Genomic DNA, 27,763 nt, shown 5'->3' on the forward strand with positions numbered 1-27,763 from the left:
GTGGGCGAGACAGGAGAGGTCTGCTGTGCCATGTGGGTCAGCTCCCTGGCTTAGACTTAACCCCTTGCACCACCAGGGAGGCCCAGATGTACTTGATTTAAACCACACAAAATGCACATGACTTACTAGCCAGTTCCAGCACAGAAATCCATTGTTGGAACAGAACTTTCCAGATGACATAACAATGTCTAGAAGTATACTGGATTCTGTGTGAATTGTTATTGTTATTCTGACTGCCAGTGGCACTTGATTCAGATGCTTATTGTGCTGGACTAACCATGTCAAAGACATGGGTTTCACTCTAGTTAACTCAGTTGTTGCCTCCATTATAAGGCCACAAGCTTCCCCCTGACTCTGGACAATATCCCGAAAATATGAGCTGTTAGTCATAAGGTATTTATGTGTGGGGGAGAGGGGTGAATGGATATTAGTATGAGATTGAAAGGTTTTTACCTGGAATCTGACACTGTGGTACCACATTAGCCCTGTAGATTTTCTGTCACTAAGTAACTACCCTTTAGGAAGGGGTTGAGGATGAATGTACTTAACGCTGAATTCTGTTCTCTAGCAAACCATACTGGAGGGGGTTCTGCTGAAGGATCCTGCTATTTATGCAAATACAAGTCCCCATCCCTGCCAGGAAATCCAAGGGTTGCCTTCTGCAGCCTCTACAGCTTCCCTGAGACCCTATCTCTTCCTTGATGTATAGGCAACAGGATGGCGGCCATTTACAAGACAGCTTCCTCCCTATTCTAACACAGGACTTCATGGCCCCCAAGCAGGAACAGGTGGTAGGGGTGGGGTGGTCTGTGTAAAGTGTCCTTCTCTTGTTTCTTCCCTCATTCTATGGGAGGACAGCCAACCACCAGTTCAGGCATATAGGTCCAGTTGGACAGGGGACTCATTTCCTCAGTATCTTTCTTCTAGGACTGGATGGGGCAGCAGATGACAACCAGCAAAAGTTCACCACAGTCCAGCAAGTATTTCTAAAAGTAAGTAAAGAAAGCCGATAGAATTCTGAGGTTGGTTCTAGATAAAATGTTCTGGCAGGCGAAGGATCACTGCAGTCCCCTTGGCTAGTTCTTGCACACAATTACCCAAAGCCAGACAATACTCAATTCTATTTGAATCTGCTAGAAGACATGATGTGGCTCTTCTCACCAATCTCTTATGGGACTTGTGGATCTCCCTATTTCTCCACTTGCTGGTTATTTCTCCCTGGCACCTCCATCTTGAAGTCTTTGAGCCTACAGCCTCCTCTCTTACCAAATACAGAAAGTGATTTTGACAGTGGGAATAATTTTTTTTGAATGGTTGCTGTGCTTAAACAAAAACTGACCCAGAAGTGTTCCAAATGTTGAGGCTTGGAGTTTTAAGTTATTTCTGGAGGTACAATCTATAAAAAATCATCCAAAAATATTGGCCTCCCTGATGGCATATGGGTACAGTCTCAGCGCAATCACCTCTAAGGCCTGAGTTCCATCCCTGGCCAGGGAGCTGGCCCACATGTGTCACAGCAGACCTCTCCTGTCTTGCCAGCTGCTGCCCTTGGCAGTGTATTTCAGTAGATCTGCCTGTTCTGCTCCCCACTGTCTTTGGTGGGTCCTCTTACCCCTGCACCTTGGCCTACACTCCAGTCTTCCACGCAAAAAATATGTATTTTTTTAAAAATCATCCAAAAGTGGTGCAAGGGGTTGAGATGCAACCTATGAAGCTATCTGCAGCCACTGCAGTATGAGTTCAGTCCCCGGCCAGGGAGCTACCCACATGGCGCAGCAGACCTCTCCTGACTCGCCTGCTGTTCCCCTCAGCAGTGTATTTCAGTTAATCCTCCTGTCCTGATCCTGCTGCACCTCCCCCTGCAGTGACCTTTAGGGCTAATGGCTTTCGCCAAGGTCCCTAGGTCCGGCTGGGCAAGGAACCAGCGCGCAGGGGGAGAACAGCAAAAACTCCCTGAGGCAGGGGAGTACATCAAAGTTCCCTGAAGACATGGATAAGACAGAAGCCTATCAAAGGATTACGACCACCAGGAGCTAAAACCTTATCTCGTCTTTCTAGAACTACAAACTTTATCCCTTCATTGTCTTTCTAAAACTTCCTTCTTTCTTCTATAAAGGTCATTTGTTGTTAATTAAAAAATCATATGAAATCCTTAACACAAGGCTGACTCAAATGAAACGTTACTAAACCCTGTAATAATTAAAATATAGTCTAAGTGAAAAAGTAGCTAGTAAAACAAAAAATGCAATCATATAGCTTAAAAACAAAACTAATGGGGCCTCCCCGGTGGCGCAGCGGTTGAGTGCTGGGTTGCGAAGCTGCCCGCAGCCTCGGTAGCGCTGGTTCGATCCCCGGCTGCTCCCCGGCCACCAGAGGAGGGTTCCACATGGCGCGCAGACCTCTCCTGCCGCCCGCTGCTCCCCTCAGCAGTGTCCTTCGGTCCTTCTGCCTGCTCTGCTCCCCGCTCTGGCTCTGGTGAATCCTTTCACCCTCCCGCGCTTCTGACTATACCCAGAGCTTGTATAAATCAATCAATCAATCACTCAATCTTGTATAAATAAATAAATGAATAAATAATCTTTAAAAAAAAAAAAAAAAAAAAAAAAAACAAAAACTAATGGATTATCTACTTAAGAAAAAGGCTAGCCTCCCCGGTGGCGCAGCGGTTGAGCGCTGGGTTGCGAAGCTGCCTGCAGCCTCTGCAGAGCAGGTTCGATCCCCGGCTGCTCCCCGGCCACCAGAGGAGGGTCCCACATGGCGCGCAGACCTCTCCTGCCGCCCGCTGCTCCCCTCAGCAGTGTACTTCGGTCCTTCTGCCTGCTCTGCTCCCCGCTCTGGCTCTGGTGAATTCTCTCACCCTCCCGTGCTTCTGACTGTACCCAGTGCATGTATAAACAAAACAAAAACAAACAAACAAATAAATAAATAAAATAAAACATGCCTCTATTAAAAAAAATTAAAAAAAAAAAAAAAAAAAAAAGAAAAGGCTAGGTCCAGATGTAAACCACTCAACGATAAGCTAAATCCATTCACTGCTCCTGTATATATACTGGCGACTAACTCAAATAAAATCGCACTCAGATTTACACTCTCTCTTGAAGTGTGTCTGTTTGTCATTTCTTCAGCCGAATCCCTGACCACCCTGTGCAGTCTCTCAACCCTGAGACAGCCTCATCGCTCACTGCTGTGCTGGTCCGCGGCATGATCCCTACTCTGTCTCTGATGAATCCTCTCACTGCCTCCAACCTCTGGCCTGTACCCCAGTTTTTATATGCATAAATAAATCTTTTTAAAAAAATAAAAATAAATAAAATCATCCAAAAGTGTTGAATGAAGTATAAATGAGCTGAAGGGTACATATTTGCAATACATATAAAAAAGGTTGCAAAGTTGAAGCAGTTTTTACTCATCTAGGAGTAAATGAATAATCTAGAAAAGAAGACACAAGGTTTCAGAGGATGATGGGAAAGGGTGACAAGGCACCAGATATCTCCAAGAGGCCCCAACTCCCCAAATCTTGCTCAGCATACTTGTCTAATTCTATGTTGCTCCTTAATCCATAATACGCTTTCAATGACCTCCTACAGTGCTTTAGCATGCCACTCCCAGATACCTCTAATTGCATGGTATTCCAACACATGAGTACTTCCAGACCCTAGCCCTGTGCTCCTGGACTCCAAGGTACACCCTTCCTCCCAATTACAACTTTCCTGCTCTTCTAGAGCAATTTGTCTAGCCTTCCCAAATTGAATAAATGCCCTCCTTATAGTCAACTACCAGATATATGTCCCGATCAGGTCCCTTGTCTGCAGAGTGCAAGTGGCTTCTTCAGGACCCAACCTCTGTGAGCACATGGATGCTCACATATCCTGGGCTGAAACTGCAAGAAAGAGCAGGAACTTCATACATTGGAGGCTTGTGCCCTTTAGGATTCTTTTCTAGGACTTTACATCTCACCCCACACCACCCACTTAAGTAGTTGATGGTTAGTAATGTAATTAACATAATTGTTTTGGTTTTCCTGGGTAAGAGCTCAGTGTATTCCGGGTAATTTTGTTTGGAAATAAACATGATCATTTTTTCCCCTTTTCAGAAGGCACCTTTGGCAGTTCTAACCAACTTAAAGGCATGAGGCAGTACATGATACCCATCCACCTATGAAAAGTCTATAGGTGCCCAGTTCTTTGCTTTTATTCTTTGCTAAGCTTCATGCAAACATAAGTGTGGAAGGCGGTAATATTTTTTTATTTCCTTTTTACTCATCTAGAGGACGGTCCTTCAGAAAAGAAGGGAACAGGTCAAGGAAATGACTGGGGTGGAAGAGAGCGAAATGTAGGATAGGATGGATGAAAGGTAAGGAAAACAAAGAGGGATAAGGAAAAGCAAAGACAGGTGCTTTAAATACTGACTCTAATGCCTTCCCTTTTCTTTTTTCTCTACCCCTGACCACAAAAGCGTCTCTAATGACGCTGTACCAGAGGAGCAGGGAAAGGAGGGGGATATCCAGGCTGCCTTTTAACTATTAATACATAAATGTACCTCACGTTTGTATTTTCTTAGCTCTTAAGTTCCCAAGTTTGGGTTCAGCATCACCAAACGCATCTCTGAATCTCCAGGATCTAGCTCACAGTGCACAGAACGGGCAATAGCTGTATTTAAATGGGCATCCAAATAGAAAAATTGGCATACTGTCACCCTCGAGGCCAGAGTATGCAAAGCCTTTCCCAGGCAGCATCTCATGAGGCCTCCTTGAATATCTCCGGTGGTAGGTGGCGTCAAAGGCATTATGCCCAGTGCAGATGAGGAAAAGCGCGGCTCGCAGTAGCCGCGGCTTCCCGCTGAGAGCCACGAGCCCCGCAGCAGTCTGGACGCCGACGCTCCGTCCACAGGCCTGCTCTCGGGGGTCGAGTCCCTTCTTACCGCGGCATCATCGGCGTCCCCTCGCGCGGAGCCTGCCGGGAGTTGTAGTCCACTGCACCCCCGTTTTTATGGGTTGGACTACAATGACCAGCATGCCCCAGGCTTCTTGCCCCCTTCCCTTTCAGTCTCCGGCGCGGGGGAGGCTCAGCCGACCTACTAACTGGGAACCGATATGGCAGCGACCCTGGGCAGCGGGGAGCGCTGGACCGAAGGTACCAGATCCTGATAGAGGGTGGGACAGGGCGGGAGGCGGGAGAGGTCAGGTATGGGGCTCTTGGAGGCGCCTAAGGGCTGAGAAGCCGGGCGTGAGATGAGGGATGGAGGCCTTTGAGAAGATGCTGAGCCTCAGTAAGGCTCCGGATGACGTGGGGGGCCTCCCAGACTGGGGCCCATGATCAGGAAAATGGGATCGCTGGCTCAAGCTGAGGCGGAGCCCAGAGTGTACCCCGACAACTTGTGGCCTGAGGCCTCCCGCCCCGCCCCAGCCCATGCCCCGCCCGCACCTGGCTAGGAGGTGGGTCAGCGGGTGGTGCGTCTCCTGCAACTTGCTTATCCAGACCTTACTCTTTGACAGCCAAACTGCGCCTCCTGGCCCTCGGATTCTGGTCTTATACTTGCAGCCCTTTCTCTAGACTGCTAGGCCGGCCTGTTTCATCCTAATCAGGCAGACTATCCAATACTATTATGTATCCCGGCTTTATGCTGATCTCGCAGCAGGGATTTGACAGAGCTCTCTGTCCACTGAGGGAGTTTGACAGGTAAACAGCCAATTACAAGACAATAAGTCCTAGGCTATTTAGCAAGGTCGTAGGTTTGGGGATCACACTGACAAGACCTAACAGCCTGGGTGTCAGAGGAGGCCTCATGGAGAAAGTATTACATAGGATGACATGAAGGATGCGTTGGAGTTAGGTGGACTTAGAGGGAAGAATGTCGCAGGCAGAGGCATGTGCAAAGGCACAGAGAAAAGAGAAAGTATTGCTGATCTGAAAGTAGCTGGTGTGGTTAGAGTATAGACTACAAAGGAGCCTGTATTGAGAGATGAGATGGAGAAGCAGACTGGGTCTATCAGAATTTTGGAAAAGGAGTAGGGATGTAAACAGAAGAAAGGTGTTTTTTAAAGCCTTCCCTAGATCTTCCAGGCAAGACCTGAGTACCTTTGCCTTCACTGACTGGATTGCTATTAATCGAATTCTCTCCCTTTAAACTATACTCTTTGTGCTTAGTAAGACCCCTTGCACTACTCTCACCAAGTGTCTGATCCACATTAGTTCTATGACTTTCAGTTTAAAACAACTGAACTCATCTCTACTTTTAATTTTAGTGGTGGGAGGCACTGCAATGAAAAATATTTCATAAGCAGTGCCATTTCTGACCATGGACCACAGGAAAATAGGTATCCCAGAATGTTTCGTATCAAGTCTGTGCAAAATATATTATTAAATTATGTTGACTCATCAAAGAGAAAAAAAAGAAAAAGGCATGCCCTGTGCTGCATTAAAAACAAGGCATTGGGCAGAGCCCTTTAACCTTTTTTTTCTGACTTTAAGTCAAGATTTGCTGACTGATTATTGTAGGTTTGGTGAACATTATTATGCTTCATGTTTCTGACTTTATAAATTTTCATGGTTGCCACCATATTTTCTATATGGTGTTCTCAAGAAAGAGGTTTGCTCAGCTTTATATGGATGCTTAGCATTCCAGATAGCTAAGTTAGGTAGCAAAGTTGACTTGCAAGTCAGACTGAGGCCTAATGGAAGGGCTATTACTTTGTAGCTTACATTGATGCAATTAGAAGAAATAAATATCCAGAAGACAGACCTCCTGAAAGTCATGACCCCTGTAGTTGCTGTAACTGCATGAAGGCACAAAAGGAAAAGAAGTCTGAGAATGAGTGGAACCAGACCCGGCAAGGTGAAGGGAATGCCACTTATACTGAGGAGCAGCTGCTTGGGGTACAAAGGTGAGCCTATGGTGGGATTAAATAAATGATTTATTTTATGTAGAGTGCCTGGTTAGAAAATGTGCTATACAAGTTTTGACTGCTATATTTATTGTTATTTTATTATTGAAACATGGTAGTTCCGGGCCTCCCCGGTGGCGCAGCGGTTGAGTGCTGGGTTACGAAGCTGCCCGTAGCCTCTGCAGCGCTGGTTCGATTCCTGGCTGCTCCCCTGCCACTGGAGGAGGGTCCCACATGGCGCGCAGACCTCTCCTGCCGCCCACTGCTCCCCTTAGCACTGTACTTCGGTCCTTCTGCCTGCTCTGCTCCCCACTCTGGCTCTGGTGAATTCTCTCACCCTCCTGCGCTTCTGACTATACCCAGTGCTTGTATAAATAAATAAATAAATATTTTTTTTTTAATTCTTAAAAAAAAAAAGAAACATGGTAGTTTGGTGGCCTTAGAAACAAAACAGGGTGATTTTAGGGTGCATTACGATGTAGTCTGAAGTAACTATCCTATTTCTACTATAAGAGAGACAGAGAAAGTCAACTATACATAACAGACATCTATACAACATTCTACCCAATAATAGAACACACATTCTCAGGTATATATGGAAATTCTCCAGGTCATAAAACAAGCTTCAATAAATCTAACAGTATTAAAGTCATGTAAGTTTATGTCCTCTGAAATTAACAACAGAAGGAAATTTACAAATATGTGAAAAATTAACAACATATTCCTAAATAACAAATAGGCTACAGAAGAAATCACAAGGAAAATTAGGAAATACTATATGATGACTAAAAAATGAAAGCACAGCATAACCAAAACATCTGGGATGTAGCTAAAACAATACTTAAATAGAAATTTATAGTTATAGGACCTCCCTGGCGGCACAAGGGGTTAAGACGCAACCTATGAAGCTTTCCACAGCCACTGCAGCACAAGTTTGATCCCCGGCCAGGGAGCTACCTACATAGCGCAGCAGACCTCTCCTGACTCACCCGCTGCTTCCCTCAGCAGTGTATTTCAGTCAGTCTGCCTGTTCTGTTCCCCACTCTGTCTCTGGTGAATCCTCTCACCCCTGCACCTCTGGCCTGTACCCCAGTTCTTGTATGCATAAATACTTATAAAAATAAAATAAGGATCTCCCTAGTGGTACAAGGGGTTAAGACGCAACCTATGAAGCTCTCCGCAACCACTGCAGCACAAGTTCGATCCCCGGCCGGCCAGGAACAACCCACATGGCGCAGCAGACCTCTCCTGACTCATCTACTGCTCCCCTCAGCAGTGTACTTTGGTCAATCTGCCTGTTCTGTTCCCCACTCTGTCTCTGGTGAATCCTCTTACCCCCCACACCTCTGGCCTGTACCCCAGTTCTTGTAATCATAAATAAATATTTTTTAAAAATAAAATTAGGAATGACTGAGGGGACATCACCATCAATCTTATGTAAATAGTAAGAATTATAAGAAAATACTATAAATAACTGCATTCCAACAACTTAGATTACATAGATGAAGTGGATAAATCCCTAAAAGATACAAACTAATGAAACTGATTCAAAAAGAAACTGAAAATTATATAGGCCCACAACAAATAGACTGAATTAATAATCAAAAAACTTCCCACAAAGAAAAACCCAGGCCCAGGCGGCTTCAATGGTGAATTCTACCAAATGCTTGAAGAAAAATGAATTGATTCTTCATAAACTATTAAAGAATTGGGCCTCCCTGGTGGCGCAGCGGTTGAGTGCTGGGTTGCGAAGCTGCCCGCAGCCTCTGTGGCGCTGGTTCGATCCCCGGCTGCTCCCCGGCCACTGGAAGAGGGTCCCACATGGCGCGCAGACCTCTCCTGCCACCCGCTGCTCCCCTCAGCAGTGTACTTGGGTCTTTCTGCCTGCTCTGCTCCCTGCTCTGGCTCTGGTGAATTCTCTCACCCTCCCGCGCTTCTTACTGTACCCAGTGCTTGTATAAATAAATACAATAAATAAATAAATCTTAGGAAAAAAAAAACTGTTAAAGAAAATACCAGAGAAGAGAATACTTCCCATCTTGTTCTGTAAGGCCAGAATTACCTTATAACCAAACACAGACAAAGATATCACAAGAAAACTAATCAACCAATATCCCTTATGAATACAGATTCTAACAAATAAAAATGTAAAAAGAATTATATACCTTGACCATTTATCCCAGGAATGCAAGGTTGTTTAATACATACAAATCAATGTAATGTATCATGTTGGAATCAAAGGACAAAAGGCACATGATCATTCCAGTAGATGCAGAAAATGCATTTGACAAAACCCAACACCCTTTCATGAAAGCAGCATTCAATATCTTATTCCTGGGGAATTTCCTTAAGTTGATAAAGGCCATAGACAAAAAAATCCACAGTTAACATCATACTTAATGGTAAACAACTGGATGCTTTCCAAGATCAGGAATTGGATTGAAACAAGACAGTATGTTTTCAATACTGTAGTTGGAATTCAAGCCAGGGCAATTAGATCAGAAAAAGAAACAGAAGCCATCCAGATTGAAAAGAAGTAAAACTATATGCACATATGACATGACTTAAGTCCTAAGGAATACAGACACAGGCACACACATACACACATGCAATTAGAACTATAACTGAGTCCAGCAAAGTTGCAAAATTAATATACTAAAATCATTGTTTTCCTACATGCTGGCAATAAAAACATCTGAAAACTTCATTATAACAGCATCAAAAAGAATAAAATGCTTAGGAGCAAATAATGAGCTTATCTTCCTTTTTAAGATAAAAACCACATGGGCCTCCCTGGTGGCGCAGCGGTTGAGCGCTGGGTTGCGAAGCTGCCCGCAGCCTCTGCGGCGCCAGTTCAATCCCCGGCTGCTCCCCGGCCACTGGAGAAGGGTCCTGCATGGCGCGCAGACCTCTCCTGCCGCCTGCTGCTTCCCTCAGCAGTGTACTTCGGTCCTTCAACCTGCTCTGCTCCCCGCTCTGGCTCTGGTGAATTCTCTCACCCTCCCGCACTTCTGACTGTTCCCAGTGCTTGTAAAAATAAATAAATCTAAAAAAAAAAAAAAGATAAAAACCATAAAAGTTTTTTATCAAAATAAATTAAAGAAGATCTAAATAAATGGGAAGATAACCTGTGTTCATGAACTGGCAGGCTTAATAGTGGTAATATGGGAGAATCCTCAAATTGATCAATAGAGTTTGACACAATCCCTGTCAAATTCCCAGATGCTTTTTTTTTCCAATAGAAATTTAAGCTGATCCTAAAATTCAAAGGAAAATGCAAGGAACCCCAAATAGCTAAGAAGAATAAAGTTGAAACATTCACACTTCCAATTTTCAAAACTTATTACAAAGCTACAGTAATGAAAAGTGTGAACTAACATAGACATGTAGATCAGTGGAATACAACTGAGAGTCAAAAAATAAATTCTTACATTTATGACTAGTTGATTTTAAACAAGAGTGCCAAGACAGTTTAATGGGAGAAAGAAAAGTCTTTAAAAATGATGTTAAGACGGGCCTCCCCGGTGGCGCAGCGGTTGAGCGCTGGGTTGCGAAGCTGCCCGCGGCCTCTGCGGCGCCGGTTTGATCCCCGGCTGCTCCCCGGCCACCGGAGGAGGGTCCCACATGGCGCGCAGACCTCTCCTGCCGCCCGCTGCTCCCCTCAGCAGTGTACTTCGGTCCTTCTGCCTGCTCTGCTCCCCGCTCTGGCTCTGGTGAATTCTCTCACCCTCCCGTGCTTCTGACTGTACCCAGTGCATGTATAAACAAAACAAACAAACAAATAAATAAATAAATAAAACATGCTTCTATTAAAAAAAAAAAATTAAAAAAAAAATGATGTTAAGACAACTGTGTATCTGTATACAAAAGAATGAACTGGACCCATTCCTCACACAAATACAAAAATTAAATAAAAAACGAAATATAGGCCTTCCTGGTGGCACAAAGGGTTAAGTCTCAGCACTATGAAGCTATTGGCAGCCACTGCAGCATGAGTTACATCCCACATGGTGCAGCAGACCTCTTTTGTCTTGCCTGCTGCTCCCCTCAGCAGTGTATTTCAGTCAATCTGCCTGTTCTGCTCCCCACTCTGTCTCGAGTGAATCCTCTCAACCCCCCACCCTGTACCTCTGGCCTATACCCAGTTCTTGAATGCATGAATAAACATAATCTTAAAAAAAAAATTTTAAAGGGCCTCCCTGGTGGCGCAAGGGATTAAGCACCACATTATGAAGCAATCTGCAGCCTCTGCAGCACAAGTTGGATCCCTGACTGGCCGGGGAGCTACCCACATGGCACAGCCAGCCTCTCCTGTCTTACCGGCTGCTCCCCTCAGCAGTATGTTTCAGTCAGTCTGCCTATTCTGTTCCCCACTCTGTCTCTAGTGAATCCTCTTACCCCCTGCATCTCTGGCCTGTACCCCAGCTCTTGTATCATAAATAAATAAATCTTTTTTTTTTTAAAGATTTATTTATTTATACAAGCACTGGCTACAGTCAGAAGCGTGGGAGGGTGAGAGAATTCAGCAGAGCCAGAGCGGGGAGCAGAGCAGGCAGAAGGACCCAAGTACACTGCTGAGGGGAGCAGCAGGCAGCAGGAGAGGTCTGCGCGCCATGCGGGACCCTCCTCCAGTGGCCGGGAGCAGCCGGGGATCAAACCGGTACTGCAGAGGCTGCGGGCAGCTTCGCAACCCAGCGCTCAACCGCTGCGTCACCAGGGAGGCCCGAATAAATAAATCTTTAAAAAAAAAATTTTAAAAACCACCAAATGTAAAACCTAAATGTAAGAGCTAAAATTATAAAATTCATAGAAGAAAACATAAATATAAATCTTCACGACATTGAATCAGGTGACAGTTTTTTTACAGAATATCTAAAGCACAAGCAACAAAAGAAAAATAGGTAAAAATTTCATCAAAATTAAAAACTTCTGTTACCATCAGCAAAGTGAAAAATCAACACAAAGAATGGGAGAGAATAGGGGTCTCCCTGGTAGTGCAAGGGGTTAAGTCTCAGCACTGTGAAGCTATCGGCAGCCACTGAGGCACGAGTTGGATCCCTGGCTGGCCAGGTTGCTACCCACATGGCACAGCCAGCCTCTCCTGTCTTACTGGCTGCTCCCCTCAGCAGTGCATTTCAGTTGATCTGCCTGTTCTGCTCTCCACTCTGTCTCTGATGAATCCTCTCAATCCCCCCTCCACAAGCACCTCTGGCCTACACCCCAGCACTTGTATGCATAAATAAATAAAATAAACCTTTTAAAAAATATGTGACTATGTCTTTAAAAAAAAAAAAGAATGGGGGAGAATATTTTCAGATCATATACTGAGAACATACTGAGTACTCTTACAACAATAAAGACAACCCAACTGAAAAGTGGACAAAGATTTAAATAGATATTCTTCCAAAGAAGATAAATGAACAGGTAATAAACACATAAGAAGCTGCCCAATATTATTAGTCATTAAGGAAATGCAAATCAAAACCACAAGGAGATACCATATCATCTCATATCTACTGATGACTATAATTAAAAAGATTGACAATAACAAGTGTTGCTGAGGACATGGAGAAATTGGAGCCCTGTTAGATAATTGGCAGGAATATAAAATGGTTGCGCAAATCTGGATATACTATAAAACACTGAATTGTACATTTAAAGGAATGAACTTTGTGATATGTGAACTGTATCTCAATAAAATTATTACATAATAATTTTATAAGAAAGAGCAACGTGGGTCTACCCAGTGGCACAGCGGGTTGAGCGCAGCGGTGTGAGGCTCTCCGCCGCCTCTGCAGCACCAGCTCGATTCCTGGCCAGGCCGGAGAGGTGTCCACATGGCACAGCAGACCTCTCCTGCCTTGCCCACTGCTCCCCTCCCTCAGCAGCGCTTTCTGTCTGCCTGTGCTGCTCCCTGCTCTGACTCTGGTGAATTCTCTTACCCTCCCAAGCCTCTGGCCTGTACCCCAGTTCTGGTATAAATAAAAATAAAATCTAAAAAAAAAAAGAAAAGAAAAGAAAGAGCAACGCATGGGCCTCCCTGGTGGCGCAAGGGTTTAAGCACCGCACTATGAAACAATCCGCAGCCTCTGCAGCACGAGTTCGATCCCCAGCCAGCCAGAGAGCAACCCACATGACTAAGCAGACCTCTCCTGACTTGCCCGCTGCTCCCCTCAGCAGTGTACTTCAGTCTATGTGCCTTTTCTGTTCCCCACTCTGTCTCTGGCGAATCCTCTCACACCCCTGTATCTCTGGCCTGTACCCCAGCTTTTGTATGCATAAATAAATAAACCTTTAAAAAAAAAAAAAGAAAAGAAAAGAAAGAGCAACACGGATTTAAAATTGGGCTGGGATCCTAAGGATCCCCTTGGGGAGCTCTTAGAGAGAGACCTTGGCTGACACTTCTGACCCTACCTTATAGTTCAGCCTGTGTTGCTAACTTACCATGAACTCTTCAACTCTGCCTGCCCAACTGTATTGTATAGTAGCAAAAGACTGGAGACATTTAAATGCCCATCAGTAGGGGACCTATAAAATCTATAAAATGCAGTAATATTACTTTTTAAAAGAATGTGGTAGGCATATAATAATAGCTGAGAGTTATGTCAGTTGCTATCAAGCATTTTAATGATACTTCATTTAATCATAACAACAGCTTTGTGAAATATAGGTATAATTATTAAATCATTTCAGAAGACAACACCAAGACACAGAGGTTAAGTACACAGAAAGATCAGATCCCAAGCGAGGCATTTTGACTCGTTTATAATCTAGTCCATCAATTCTCAAAGTGTGGTTTGGGAACCCCAAGGACTTCTGGGGGAGCTCTGCAAGTTTAAAGTTATTTCCACAGTAATACAAACACATTATTTGCCTTTTTCACTGCCATTCCTTTGTGATTATAGAGTTTTTCAGAGGTTATATGATAAATATATTAATCCTCTGTGTTTTACAATTTTGTTTTCATTTCACATAAACAAAATCTCCTTTGGTGACTTCAATATTTTTTTTTAAAGATTATTTATTTTATACAAGAACTGGGGTACAGGTCAGAGGTGCAGGAGGGTGAAAGAATTCACCAGAGACAGAGAGGGTAACAGAACAGGCAGACGGACCGAAGACACTGCCGAGAGGAACAGCGGGCGAGGCAGGAGAGGTCTGCTGCACCATGTGGGGTTCTCCCTGGCCGGCGGGGAATTGAACCGGCCCTGCAGAGGCTGCAGACAGCTTCACAGCGTGGCGCTCAACCGCTGCGCCATGGGGGAGGCCCTATTTTTTAAGAGTATATGACTTCTCCGATAAAAAGTGCAGAACTGCCACTCTAGTCTAAACTACTATCCTATACTTCTCATCTTTCTCAGTTATGGATCGAGTTCCAAGATAAAATTGTTAGCTAAAAAATGCTAAATATAGAAAGGTGATTACAATATGCTTCCTTCTAGGTAAGAAAAAACTGGGAGGTCTCTATACACATACCATCTGTACATAGGATTCACAGAAAACTAACAGTGGTTGTCCTTAGCATAGGTGATAGGGACAGGAACTAGGTAAGCAGGAAGATTTTTCTTAAGATAGCTTAGTACTATTACATATTTTCTTCTACCTGTGTATATATTAACATTTTAAAGCAAAGTTTTAAAAGATAGCTAAGAAAAAAGAGAGGGGGGAAAAACAGGGTGGTTTAAAAAAATGGGTGTTTCTTTTGGCTTTGCTGTCCTGTGAGGTAACTCTCAGGACCTTGGCCTGCACTTTAATGTAAAGATTAGCATACTTGTTCAACCCACTTTTGCAGGATACAGAAAGAATAAAGTTAAATGTAAAAATACTTTGAGAAGCATTAAGCTCTCAGTGGTCAGAGAACACTGTTAGTGAATCTGAATGTTTCATTCATGTGTTCAAGAATTTTCTTTTAGGTTTGTTTTGGGATTTACGGGTTTGAGGGGAGGATCAACAAATAATTTGCAGTTAATTCTACAAAACAGGATTTTGTAGACCTACATGTTCCTGATGTGCTTTTAGGATCAAGAAATGCAGAAATTACTATGAAATTCTGGGAGTTTCGAGAAATGCCAGTGATGAAGAGCTTAAGAAAGCTTACCGAAAACTCGCCCTAAAATTTCATCCTGACAAGAACTGTGCTCCTGGAGCAACAGATGCTTTCAAAGGTTTGATGCTGACTGATGATGCTTAATTCTGCCCTTCTTGTGATATTTGGTCACAGCTAGTTATTTTCAGTCTCCCCTGTAATTGTTCTATAAGGCCACAAGTAGGTCTTTTTTACTACCACACCTCTTAAATGATGATTTCAGGCAAAATTCCCTCCTGTCTCCATTCATTTAACTTAATATCTTTTAGAAAATATTCTTTGATTTTTCTGTAATACATTCTGAAACTACCCATTCATTGAATCAGCAAATATTTATTAAAGATCTATGTGCCAGGCGGGATCATGAATAAAATAAGATACGATTTGGGCCTCCCCGGGGTGGTGCAGTGGGTTGAGCACAGTGCTGTGAAGCTGTCTGCAGCCTCTGAAGCACAGGTTCAATTCCTGGCCTGCGAGGGAGATACCCACTTGGCGTAGCAGACTCTCCTGTCTTACCCACTGCTCCCCTCAGCAGTGCTTTCGTCCATCTGCCTGTTTTGCTCCCCACTCTGTCTCTGGTGAATTCTCTCACCCTCCTGTGCCTCTGGCCTGTACCCCCATTCTTGGATAAATAAATAAATCTTTAAAAAAATTTAAAAAAAAATATGATTCCCTGACAATTAGGGCCTAGACAGCACTCTTCAACCATGGAAACTCTTTGTTTATGAAACATGTTATTAAGATGTTCCTATGGAAAAGGACCATATATAAAGATCATAAATATAATTTTACATCAAATCTTTTTTCCATTGATTTCCATGCTTTCAGAAATAAATTTTCAAAAAATATTTTGGGGTGGCCTTCCTGGTGGTGCAAGGGATTAAGTCACAACACTATGAAGTTATTGCAGCCACTACGGCACAGCATGAGTTTGATCCCCGGCTGACCAGGGAGGCGACCCACATGGCGAAGCAGACCTTTCCTGTCTCGCCCGTTGCTTCCCTCAACAGTGTATTTCAGTCAATCTACCTGTTCTGTTCCCCACTCTGTCTCTCGTGAATCCTCTCACCCCCCACACCTCTAGCCTGAATCCCAGTTCTTGTATGCATAAATAAATAAATCTTTAAAAAAATATTTTGGATACAACACACAAATAATAATCTTAAGAGCTTCCCCTCCACTGGAGTCTTTTTTTAAATTTTTAAAATTAATTTTTTTAAAAAATTAATATAATGAAAGGCAAAGAAAAAAGTGAAAAGACTTTAAGATTAAAAGAAAGTTAATCTTGGGCCTCCCCGGTGGTGCAGCGGTTGAGCGCTGGGTTGCGAGGCTGCCCACGGCCTCTGCAGCACCAGTTTGATCCTCCCACATGGCGCGCAGACCTCTCCTGCCGCCGCTGCTCCCCTCAGCAGTGTACTTCGGTCCTTCTGCCTGCTCTGCTCCCCGCTCTGGCTCGGTGAATTCTCTCACCCTCCCGTGCTTCTGACTGTGCCCAGTGCTTGTATAAATAAATAAATAAACCTTTTAAAAATAATAAATAAATAAAAGAAAATTAATCTTAAAACCAAACACAATATATGAACTTTGCATAGATTCATTGGATAATGAGTTGTTAATTTTCTTAGCTGTGATAATGATTTTGTAATCATGCGAGAGAATGTCTCTTAGGAGAGGTGTACTGAAATATTTAGAGATGAATTGTCAGCAAAGCAAGTTTATATAGATATATATATTATATGTATGTATATATAGAGCTGAGGAAAGCAGTGTGGCAAATGCTAACAATTGAATCAAGATGAAGAATATACATGTGTTTATTATACTATTTTTTAAATTTTTACGTATATTTGAAATTTTTCAAAGAACAAGAGAAAAATGATAGAGCTGAGGAAAGTCAACATTTACCTCAGAGGTGCATTTTTTGTTGATGTACCATTGTGAATCAGTTCTCCCTTCAATTTCTAAAGGAAATCAATAGACAGCCCATATTTTGTTATGCCTTCTTGTAGATATCTCATAGAGTATTTGCATGTCTTTGAGAAATTTGCCAGATTTCAAGGGCTATGACTTTAAGCAGCTCTGTTTAGATTTTTTTTCTGCTTAGCTGTTTTATTGCTATAAATGCTTAATATAATTTCCTAACTAGAAGAATAATAAAGAAATGTTCTTTCTGGCTGTGTTTCTGATAATGTTAACTGAATTAGAGATAGGAGGTGGGAATGTCTTATATGATTTTCTTTTTGGGATTTCACTAATTATATGTTTAAGTGAATTTGGACAAAGTTTGCACATTTTTTCAAAGGGAGGAGAGCTGATTGGAAGCATATATAATCTATTCAGTCTTTGATCCCCCATTGAGATATTGGAAATACTTTGGGGGATTCTTAATTTTGAAAGACCATTTTCTAAAGTAAGATGAAATAAGACTGTGATGAATGAAGACTTAGTTTTTAGCCTAAGTTTTAGCCAAGTTGGAAATTTTTTACTGGTTATTTTATTCAGGAGATTATTTCTAACTTCAAGTTAGAATGCCACTAGGTATGTTACAGTATCCAACCATAAGCCAAGTAGAATATGAAAACATTTTTGATGAATTCAAGTGCTGGTCAGTGGGTGGTACTTCTCCAACAGGTCTGGGACTTGCAGTGAGTGGCAGCCTAGCCTAGGGTAGGGGGTAGAGCTCTAATTTCTAGGAAAAAAACTGGGATGGCTTAAGGGCTCTTGATTAGGAGTTAATGCTCACTTCAGCAGTAGTTTTTACTTCATTTTGATTCTAGTGTTGTTTCTTATCAGACTAGATCATGGAAAATTTCAAGGGCAAATTCTTTGGTGACCTTTCTAGACCCAAGCTCCACTCCTTGGGCCCTGTGAAATTATCCGGCACCAGTCGACTGTGGGCTCGTCATTGCTGCTTCTGTGATTGCCTTCAAATACAGCAAAGACTATGTGTTCAGGTGCTTTTTGTTTTGGTTGCAGCAATAGGAAATGCCTTTGCTGTGCTGAGCAACCCTGACAAGAGGCTACGCTATGATGAGTATGGAGATGAACAAGTGACTTTCACTGCCCCTCGAGCCAGACCCTATAATTATTACAGGGATTTCGAAGCCGACATCACTCCAGAAGAGCTGTTCAATGTCTTCTTTGGAGGACATTTTCCTACAGGTTACTATCCCAAAATTATTATTACATTGTTAAAGTTAAATTATTGTTAATTGTTATATATTAATAAATATTAATATATTTATTATATGTGTATAATATATTATATATTTGATATTTTATATATTATATTTATAATTTATATATAAATATAAAAATATTAAAATATCAGAAGCTCCAGTTTGAGAATATAAATAGATATGGAAACAGCAAGAATTTGGAATTGGATGAGCTGAGGTTCATATATCTGTAACCTCCAGATTTCCATGATTTTGACCAAATCACTTAGTCTCTCTGATCCTTTTCTCTCTTTTCCTCACCTGATAATACCTACCTCAAAGGACTGCTAGGCTATGAAGATTAGTTATTTTAAGTGCTTTATAAATAAATAACAAAATGCCTGTTATAATTGCAAAATAGCAGCTATATAAAGAGAAAAGTTAGAAAAGTATCCCCAGAGAGTTGGAAGTTGAGATAATTAAATCTCCAGGAAGTAAATTGAATTTTATGAGTCACTATTAGATACACTTAGTGACATAATCCGATATTGGCAAGGAGCATGTCAGACAAGATTCATGGCCCAAATGCTCTTTCTTTACTAGCCTTTTGAGGTTCTCTCGCTTACTAGTTACAAAGGACTATTTAAATAAAGGCTAGGGGCCTAAGCACATTCCATTTTCAGCTGGTTCGCTTGGCTTTCCTACTCTCTTGTTTGTCTACTGGATAAAATGAAACAATCCCCTACCCTCAGAGAACCTAGTTGGGGGCAAGGGTCCTGGGAAGGCAAGGAAGGCGTGTTTGCCATACCCCATGCTCAGTATTTGGTTTGTTTATTTTCTTTTCCAGGAAATATTCATATGTTTTCAAATGTGACTGATGATACCCACTACTACCACCGCCGTCACCGACATGAGCGGATGCAAACACGAAAGGAAGAGGAAGAAGATAAACCCCAGGTACCTACGAGGAAAGAACTACTCATATGCACTGATCTGCCCTTTGTGGTGTATGATCAGGTGTTACAAGTTCAGCTGTAGATACATTGCTAAAATGTGCTTTTGGAAAGCAGAGGCACTGGTAGGAGCTGGATAATTGGCCCAAAGAGACGAGGGTGATACGCTTTTCTTTGCCCCTTCTTTGGTGGCTCAGTTTCCCTATGGGGCCATCTTGATCAGGATTTTCTTGACTGCAGAAAATGAATCCTCCTTCAAAATATTCATAACTAATGAGCACAGCTGGGCCTCATGACAGACGGGCCCAGGAACTGGCATGCTATCTGGTGCCATGCAGCTATGTGCCCCATGACTCTTTTCTTTTTTTCCCCATGACTCTTTGGGGCCAGATTGTCTCCAGTTTTCCTGCCTCTCTGCATCTGCTTTGTTCTCTCTAAGCAGCCTGACTTGTTCTGCTTCTCCTTGCCAATGGTCAGTCTACATGTAGTGCCTAAGAGTATGTGACCTCTCTTCAGTGTCCTTTCTTCAAGTGCCTACCTTGCACTTGAAGAATGGTGATAAATGTCAATCCCACACTCCTAGGAGGGAGAACATGATTACCCCTTCTAGGATTAGATGTCCCCCGATCTGTTCAGCTGTGGCCAAGTCAACAGAGATGCCTGATCCTAACATGGACCATGAGTCACATCATCCAGGGTAGACTGGATGAGACACTGAAAAGACTCATCCAGAGGTATCTGAATGGACTTCATGGGTCTTAGAAAAGGGGGCTGCAGAAGGATTACTGAGTGTTGATCCACGTTGTGGGTGGACTTCCTTCAGCCTTCAGTTGTTTGGTGCCCTCAGCGGAAAGTACAGTCTTCCTAGAAAAGCCTTGGGCTTTGTGCAGTATTTTCTTTTTTTTTTACATTTTTTTTATGATTTATTTGTTTATGCATACAAGAACTGGGGTACAGGCCAGAGGTGTGAGGGTGAGAGGATTCACCAGAGGCAGAGTGGGGAACAGAACAGACAAAATGACTGAAACACACTGCTGAGGGGAGCAGCGGGCGAGACAGGAGAGGTCTGCTGTGCCACGTGGGTTCCTCCCTGACCGGGGATCGAACTCATGCTGCAGTGGCTGTGGACAGCTTCATAGGCTGCCTCTTAACCCCTTGTGCCACCAGGGAGGCCCTGTGCCTTATTTTCTTTGGGAAAACTAGACTAGTTTTGATAAGCTTTATTTTTTAATTATGTTTGTTGAGTTACACTGGTTTTTAGCTATATGTGTGTGTGTGTGTTTGTGTGTGTATATATTCTGCTATTCTTTATATATATTCTGCTCCATTATATATATATATATATATATATATATATATATATATATATATTTAGTAGTAAACATTTATACCTCTACAAGTGTTATGTCATCACACCATGCCCACCACCAAAGCCCTAGTAATCCACCATAGTCCATTGGGCCCCCTCCCTGTTTAAGCTTTCTATTGATGAGAATACTTACATTCAGTATTTTTTTCTTTTTCAGACTACATATTCTGCATTTATTCAGTTACTGCCTGTTCTGGTGATTGTTATTATATCTGTCATTACTCAGCTGCTGGCTGCTAATCCCCCATATAGTCTATTCTATAAATCGTAAGTCAAATATTTAGAAATCTTTCTTAACAATCTGGAGGGTGAAAGATTTAAAGGTTTTGCTGGTACATTACTAACATTTTGCTTCACCTTTCATCGTAAAAAACACTAATTTTATGGTTTAAAGGAACAGCTGGATAAATAACACAGAAATCTAAAAATACTGTAGGCAGTTGTCCTTGTACCTCAAGACACACATTGTTTTGTTCTACAGTGACATCATTCGGTCAGCTGCAGAATAGCAGGAACTGTTTTCTGAAGGATCAATAGAGTAACTGTGTTCAGATTAAATCCTTGTCACACCATGTTAGAGTTAGAAAAGGTTCTGTGGAGCTTGATAGATTGATGCGACTGATAGAGCCCTGTATCTAGGGACATAAGCTGAGATCAGTGGTGATTTTTAACTTAAACTATTGCAAGAATAGCACATTTATTCATGAGAAAGCTATGTAGTCAAACCATAGTATTCCATTTATTTGCTTTTGCTAAAAATGTAGAAAATAGTAATGTTTATAGTGCATGCAAATTACAAGCTCAGTTAATTATTTTAATTAATTCCAATTCTCAAAGTTTCATCTCTAGACTGGCATCAACTGGCAACATGTTAAAACTATTGGGCCTCACTCCTTATCTATTGAATCAGAAACTCTGTGGGTAGGAACCAGCTATACTGAGTTTTAACAAGCCCTCTAGATAATCCTGCTCCATATTAAAGTTTGAGGATCACTAGATTAATTTTTTTAGTTAATTATTGAGAAATGAATAATTACTTGTTGTTTTGCAGAAGGAAAGAAATTTTTAAAAGGAAGCAATAAAAAAGAATATAGTTTAATAGACAAAAATCTTACAAAATTTGAAAACCATGGGTAATATATAAGTCTTTGTTGATCACTGTAGACTAAAGACTGTCATTCCAGACTGTCTTTTTCTCTTTCTTTTACAAAGAGTAATGTTAAATCTCAGAGAGAAATTATTGCTATCATGTCACTCTGGCCTGATTCCTTCTATTTTCTGAATTCCTATTTTTCTCCATATGCTACTGCTACCTCCTTTTTTGTCAGGCCAGTGGGGCAGACAGAAACCTCCCCAGAGGAAGGGGGAGCAGGCATGGCCTGAGCTCTTAGACATTGAGCAAGATCTCTAAGAGATCAAAGGAAAAGGCTGGGAAAGGCCAAATATAACTCACTTAAGATGGAATTTCTTCATTTTGAACAAAATCAACTTGGATTTTGCACATTGCTGTCATGTTGTAATTTTAGCTCTATTTTATACTTCCTTATGGTTAGAATTTAGTTAACCCAAGCCTCAGGGTTTCTGAGCACCAGATACCATTGGATGTCTTAGACCCACAGAGAGTTAGCCCAGAAGCATCAATGACATCCTCTGTGGAGGCATTTGCAGTTCTTACTTAGTAGCTATATGTGAAATATTTTTTATCATGTCCTAAAAATTGATGCAAGGTTGGTGTAAGCTATTTGGTGTTGGTAAATACCTTACTGTAACATTAATCATTCATTAACCAGCATTTACTCCGTGCCATTACTATGTTATGTCATATAAAACATACAATTTGTTTTTTAAAGCATTTACTTTTAGCCTCAAAAGCAGTATAAAAAAAGTGAATCCTTTAAAAGAATAATGTAACTATGCTGACGCTGAATCCATAATATGAACATGTTCACATAACAGCAATTATGATGACATTACACTTAAAATTTTGTCAGAGAAATAATAAATGTTAGGTGTTTTGGAAAATATTTGCATCATTCCTGTGAAGAGGTGAATGTGATAATGATATCTGTTGAGGCCAATACTAAAAGTGATACTGCTCAAAATAACAAGCTTACCTGAGCCTCTCTGCTGATTTCAGGACCTTGGGCCACACCATTTCCAGAGAAACCCAGAACCTGCAGGTGCCTTACTTTGTGGATAAAAACTTCGACAAGGCCTATAGAGGAGCATCTCTTCGTGACCTGGAGAAGATGATAGAGAAGGATTATATTGATTATATCCAGACAAGTTGTTGGAAGGAAAAACAACAAAGTAAGATGCTCTAAATGGGTGTTATCTGGTGGCCCTGCTTCCCAGCCTGAGGCATCCCCAGTTTTCTGGTTCCTCCTCTTTCCTTACTTGAGTCTCATGTGTTTACATGGACAGAGGCCCATTCAGGATACTATAAAAAAGGAAAGTTTATTGATAGGATATATATGGCTGGGATTTGGAAATTGTAAACACTCATTGTCTGTCTGAGTCTCTACCTCTCTCTACCCCATTTTCTCCACTCTCCTCTCTGCCAACCCCTTTCCTGTGTTTCTTCAAGCTCTCCTCCTTCACAACCTTGTTTTTCCATGGTTTATTTTGGTTGCTGCCCTGCACGTCGCTCTCCCAAGTTCCCCAACTATGCCATTCATTGACCCCTTTCTGTGTTGCCAGGGTCATTGTTACGTTCTCGTTGCTAGCTGGCTTTTGCCATAGTTTCCTAATCCCATATTCCCTTCAGAGACATCTGATTGATCCAGCCTAACTCTGTGAGCCAGACCAAAGGTTTGTAGATTGTTGGTATTGAGTGAGTGCCTCCCATCCTCTGCTTCAGTCCACTGTGGTCACATAGGACAAAGCAACCCTCGGCCTCTTCAGTAAGGGTAGGTATCCGCAGGCTTTCCACTCTGTTTCCCTCTCTGGAGACAGTTGGGGTGACAGTGCCTATCACTTGGCTTACAATTCCAGTGAGTATTAGTGGGGAGTGCTAGTCACAAGAGGAACCCAGTCTCTCAGCCAATAGGTTCACATTTTATCCCACTTATCTCTCTCTCACACACACACACACACACACACACACACACTCCCATAACTATCTTATAAAACTTGACTGGTTAATTTTAAAAAAGCAAATTCTAACTCATTTTTTAAACCTTATTACTAGGTATTATTAAACATCTAACAGTATCTGATAAAATTAGCTCTTCAGATAGTGCTGCTAAGCTCTCACTAACCCATCATGCACCCAACCCCACCCTCAAGCTAATCTCCTGTGTTCTTAAAGCACAACGGTAGTGTTTCATAGACACATGTAGGACTGTGGGCTCTCTGAGGACAAGAACTATGTCTTACTAATTTTGTTTCCCAGGCCCCTGGCACAATCCTTATTTCAGAACAGGTGCTCAACAAATGTCCTTTGAAGAGAAGAGTCTCAGGACTGCAAAGCAATGAAAATGTTGAGGATTAAGAATCACAGAGCAGGGTTGGCATCCAAAGCCTAGCCCTTAGGGACCGCCCTCTATTTCTGTAGGGCGAAGCCCAGCTGGACTCACAGTTGCCTTAGGAGCTGGGTGGGCAGTGAGTGTAGGGGAATTGAGCAAGAGGAGAAAGTTGCCTTTTTATTGGGAAAAAAAATGAAGAGGTCAGGAAATACTCTACTTCACTGTTAAACTAGTTTTTGAAAATTAAGAAAATCAGGAAGGAATTTTGGAGCAAGATAAAAAAAGCCTTTAGACTGCAAGGAAGTATATATAAGTGGATCCAAATTGGTGAAATCCAGTTTATGTCCTAAAAGGCCCCATTGTCTTGAGCACTGGGAGGGTTTTGAAATTCATTGCTTTCTGCAAGAACGGGATGAAAATATGCATTTCATGTTCTTCACGCACACCTACACATCTGCGCCAGCTGGAACTATGCAAAGAGCTCATGGCAAGGAGTAGACGAAGGTGGCTTCTAGCCTTTTGTTCCCATCCCCATGAGGTCTAGTTTCAGGGCTTCGGCATTCTCCAAGCATAAATAAAAAACCAGTGGGTAAGCATGATGCATGTACCCACAAGTTCCAAATGGGGTTTATCAGCACACGCCCCTTAATAATCTATTTCTGGCATTGAAGAACGGTGGCTGTCTGGAGCCTCCACACTACCCAAGTGCCATTTGAGAACGAGCAGCATCTGCCCTCCGGATCCAGCAGCAAGAGCTGCCAACAAGGTTAAATTTAGTACTTGGAGGTTATAAAAATAAACCCACTTGAGAACAAAGTTCCCTCTTGGCAAAATACCGAATGGAAACTGTTTATAGCAAAGATAGCCATTGTCTTTTTTTTATCTTTTGTTCATTTCTTTTCTCTGCTCTTCCTTAGAATGCTTCGTCTGGATGAACCTTTATGAGTAATCCCTTACTATGAGACTAATTGCCCTGTTTACTCCTTCACAGCTGCATCTAAATAATAAACACAATGCCAAGGGAAGTGGCCATGCCACTGCACTGGGTTGGGCAAATTAACAGGCAGGAACTGCCTCCTGGCCTGCCGGGCTGAGCTGACATGCTCGCCCTGACTGATAGAGACACACTTCTTACCAGGCTCAGGAGCAGGATAGCAGAGTGGGTAGAGGCGTAGGCTTTGCAATGGGGAGAAATCCATTTCCTGCTAGAGAGGCTGTATGGATTATAGAAGATGGGGCAGCTACGACTCTCAGCCCGGTGCCTGGCATATAGTAAGTGCCTGGTTCCTGGAGAAGCCCAGGCCTTGCTTGACTGGCTGCAGCACTGTCTCATGGGGGTGAGGATATCAGGATCGCTTGAGGTATTGCTGTTGTCACGACTCCAATCTGGGCTCTGGTGCAGTGTTCCTGGGAGAGGCTCTGAAATGTGTTTCTCTTGGCAATTTGCCCAAGGAATTCTACCTTAAAGGTTAAATGCTCTGTCCATTTACTGCAGTGGCATGCAGGGCAAAGGAAGCATTCTGCAAAGAAGGAAAGATATTCTCTTGATCCTGCCCATTGCAGAGTTTTTTTGGGTTGGTGGTTTTTTGTTTGTTTTTTAGTTACTTAAAAGTTATTGAATATTAACAGAACATTTTAAAAGTAGAATATTCATTGAGTTGACCTTTTGTTCACTGAAGGGCAAAAGGATTCACTGGTAGCTTGGAGAGGAGTTTTGCGAAGCATGGTATAACATTGTTCATGGAAACACTGACTTTGTGCACAGTCATTGCTCTAGAGCAGGGTTCCCAGGCTCCAGAACACTGAAACTTGCTTTCACTGAACACTACATAAAGCAATGTGATGTTTTGAGAAAAGCACTCATATATATGCATTTATCTTTCATCAGCTCATTACACTGGTCTTATGTGTTGAAAATACTAAGAATCACTAGCCCTTAATATTTTCTAGAATGAGATTTGAGGCAATGAAGCACTTAGGAAAGCTCAGTAAACCAAAAAAACAAAAACAAATCCACCCAAAACCACCACCTAAGGAAATTATTTCTTTTTTTATTATTATTTTTTATTTTTTTTATAGAGGCATTTATTTGTTTGCTTGCTTTGTTTATACATGCACTGGGTACAGTTAGAAGCGCGGGAGGGTGAGAGAATTCACCAGAGCCAGACCAGGGAGCAGAGCAGGCAGAAGGACCGAAGTACACTGCTGAGGGGAGCAGCGGGCGGCAGGAGAGGTCTGCGCGCCATGTGGGACCCTCCGCCAGTGGCCGGGGAGCAACCGGGGATCGAACCGGCGCTGCAGAGGCCACAGGCAGCTTCGCAACCCAGCGCTCAACCGCTGTGCCACTGGGGAGGCCCTATTTCTTTTTTTTTTTAAAAAAGATTTATTTATTTATACAAGAACTGGGGTACAGGTCAGAGGTGCAGGAGGGTGAGAGAATTCACCAGAGACAGAGCAGGGAGCAGAACAGGCAGACAGACTGAAGACACTGCTGAGGGGAGCAGCGGGCAAGACAGGAGAGGTCTGCCACCAGGAATTGAACCCGTGCTCAACCCGCTGCGCCACTGGGGAGGCCCTAAGGAAATTATTTCAAGAGGCAAAACCACCAAATGTGTTCCATATACTGTGTGAATGACTCGATAGCACCAGAGGCATACACTATTTTCACAGAAGGCTCCCGAACAGGTTTCCTGCATGCACAGAAACCAGGGGAACCGGGTTAGTGCTGAGCTCTGAGCAAAATGCAGGAGCAGACGGGCTTCATTTGGGTGCGGTACATGATACCCCATGAAGCCCATCACCTGCGAGGATGACTGTGCCAAGGCAAGTTCTGGCTAGCAAACACTCCGAGCACCCATGCCAAGGGAGAGAGCACATTGTTCTGGAGTCTAGGAGACCTGCTGCTTGCCAAGCAACTGCCCAGGCTCTGAGTCTCCATTGTGGAGGAATGGTTCTCATGCATATCCACCCCTCACCCTGGAGTCCCGCACTTAATCTGCACTTTGGGCCTTTCTTGATGTAAATAGACTCATTGTGAGCAGAAATGCCAGACAGTGTTTTGTGTTGATAGAAACTTATTCAGAAACCAATGCCCATTGTTCCCCTTGGCTAAGTCTTAATTCTTGTTTCCAGGCAGTTTGCTGATTAATCAGACAGGTGCCTCTCGTTCCACCGAGAAAAACAAAATCTGTCAACAGGATGATTAAGAATGGATAGACATATTTCAAAATGATTAAAATAGCATTTTCACAAGTATGGTCCTTTAAACATTGAGTGGCTGCCTGCTGTCGGAGGTTTCAGAAGCCACACAGCCCATCCAAGCATGCCGTCCTGTTAATACACAACACGTCTCTGGAGGTGCTTTTCAGGCATTCCTTCCCAAGAATGTCCCTGAAATTTTACAAAAGAATTAAAAGAAAAAAAAAAAAAAAAAAAAAAACAGATGCAGCAAAAGCACCATTGAATCACGGAAGACAGCAAAGATTATATTCTGGTTAAAAATAGAATGACCTTCTCTGCCATGAAGAGAAAATGAAATTCATTTAGTCAAGGAGACAGAGGTCACTGGATCCAGATGATTTCACTTTTAAAAGAGCCCAGCTGCCTTTAGCCGCTGAGTTAGGGACCCCACCTGTGGTGAGGGAATGAAGAAAACCACCAGTAACCTGGCCTTCTATAGAGGTCCTGCCCACTGGAGGTAGGCGCCGTGTCAGTTAGCACATATGAGTTACGATCCAGCCGCACAGGAGAAAGGATGAAGCAGCTGTCTTTGTTTCAAATTACAGGAAAGGACGATTGGACTCCATTCTCTCCCAACTGCCATCTGAATGCCATTCGTAGGAAAGCC

The 27,763-nt window shown here is 42.6% G+C and overlaps 1 protein-coding gene across 3 annotated transcripts in view; it reads left to right on the plus strand.

Moving 5' to 3' along the window:
* The first annotated feature begins 218 nt into the window (after nucleotides 1-218).
* Nucleotides 219-27,763, plus strand: part of DNAJC18 (DnaJ heat shock protein family (Hsp40) member C18) — a 31,262-nt gene continuing 3,717 nt past the window's right edge. Inside the window, exons 1-10 of one of the 3 annotated variants that reach the window (XM_037509176.2) lie at nucleotides 219-393; nucleotides 928-992; nucleotides 4,268-4,353; nucleotides 5,046-5,132; nucleotides 6,697-6,883; nucleotides 14,903-15,048; nucleotides 17,946-18,131; nucleotides 18,975-19,084; nucleotides 20,607-20,716; nucleotides 22,587-22,759. In XM_037509176.2, coding sequence (XP_037365073.1) covers nucleotides 5,093-5,132; nucleotides 6,697-6,883; nucleotides 14,903-15,048; nucleotides 17,946-18,131; nucleotides 18,975-19,084; nucleotides 20,607-20,716; nucleotides 22,587-22,759 — 952 coding nt within the window. In that variant the 5' untranslated portion in view covers nucleotides 219-393; nucleotides 928-992; nucleotides 4,268-4,353; nucleotides 5,046-5,092. The remainder of the gene's footprint in view (nucleotides 394-927; nucleotides 993-4,267; nucleotides 4,354-5,045; nucleotides 5,133-6,696; nucleotides 6,884-14,902; nucleotides 15,049-17,945; nucleotides 18,132-18,974; nucleotides 19,085-20,606; nucleotides 20,717-22,586; nucleotides 22,760-27,763) is intronic. The other 2 variants (XM_037509178.2, XM_037509177.2) reach the window with 2 other exon arrangements.

This window comes from Talpa occidentalis, unplaced genomic scaffold (genome assembly GCF_014898055.3).
Source record: "Talpa occidentalis isolate TD23 unplaced genomic scaffold, MPIMG_talOcc4v2.1 talOcc4.13, whole genome shotgun sequence".
In the NCBI taxonomy this organism is placed as follows: domain Eukaryota; kingdom Metazoa; phylum Chordata; class Mammalia; order Eulipotyphla; family Talpidae; genus Talpa; species Talpa occidentalis.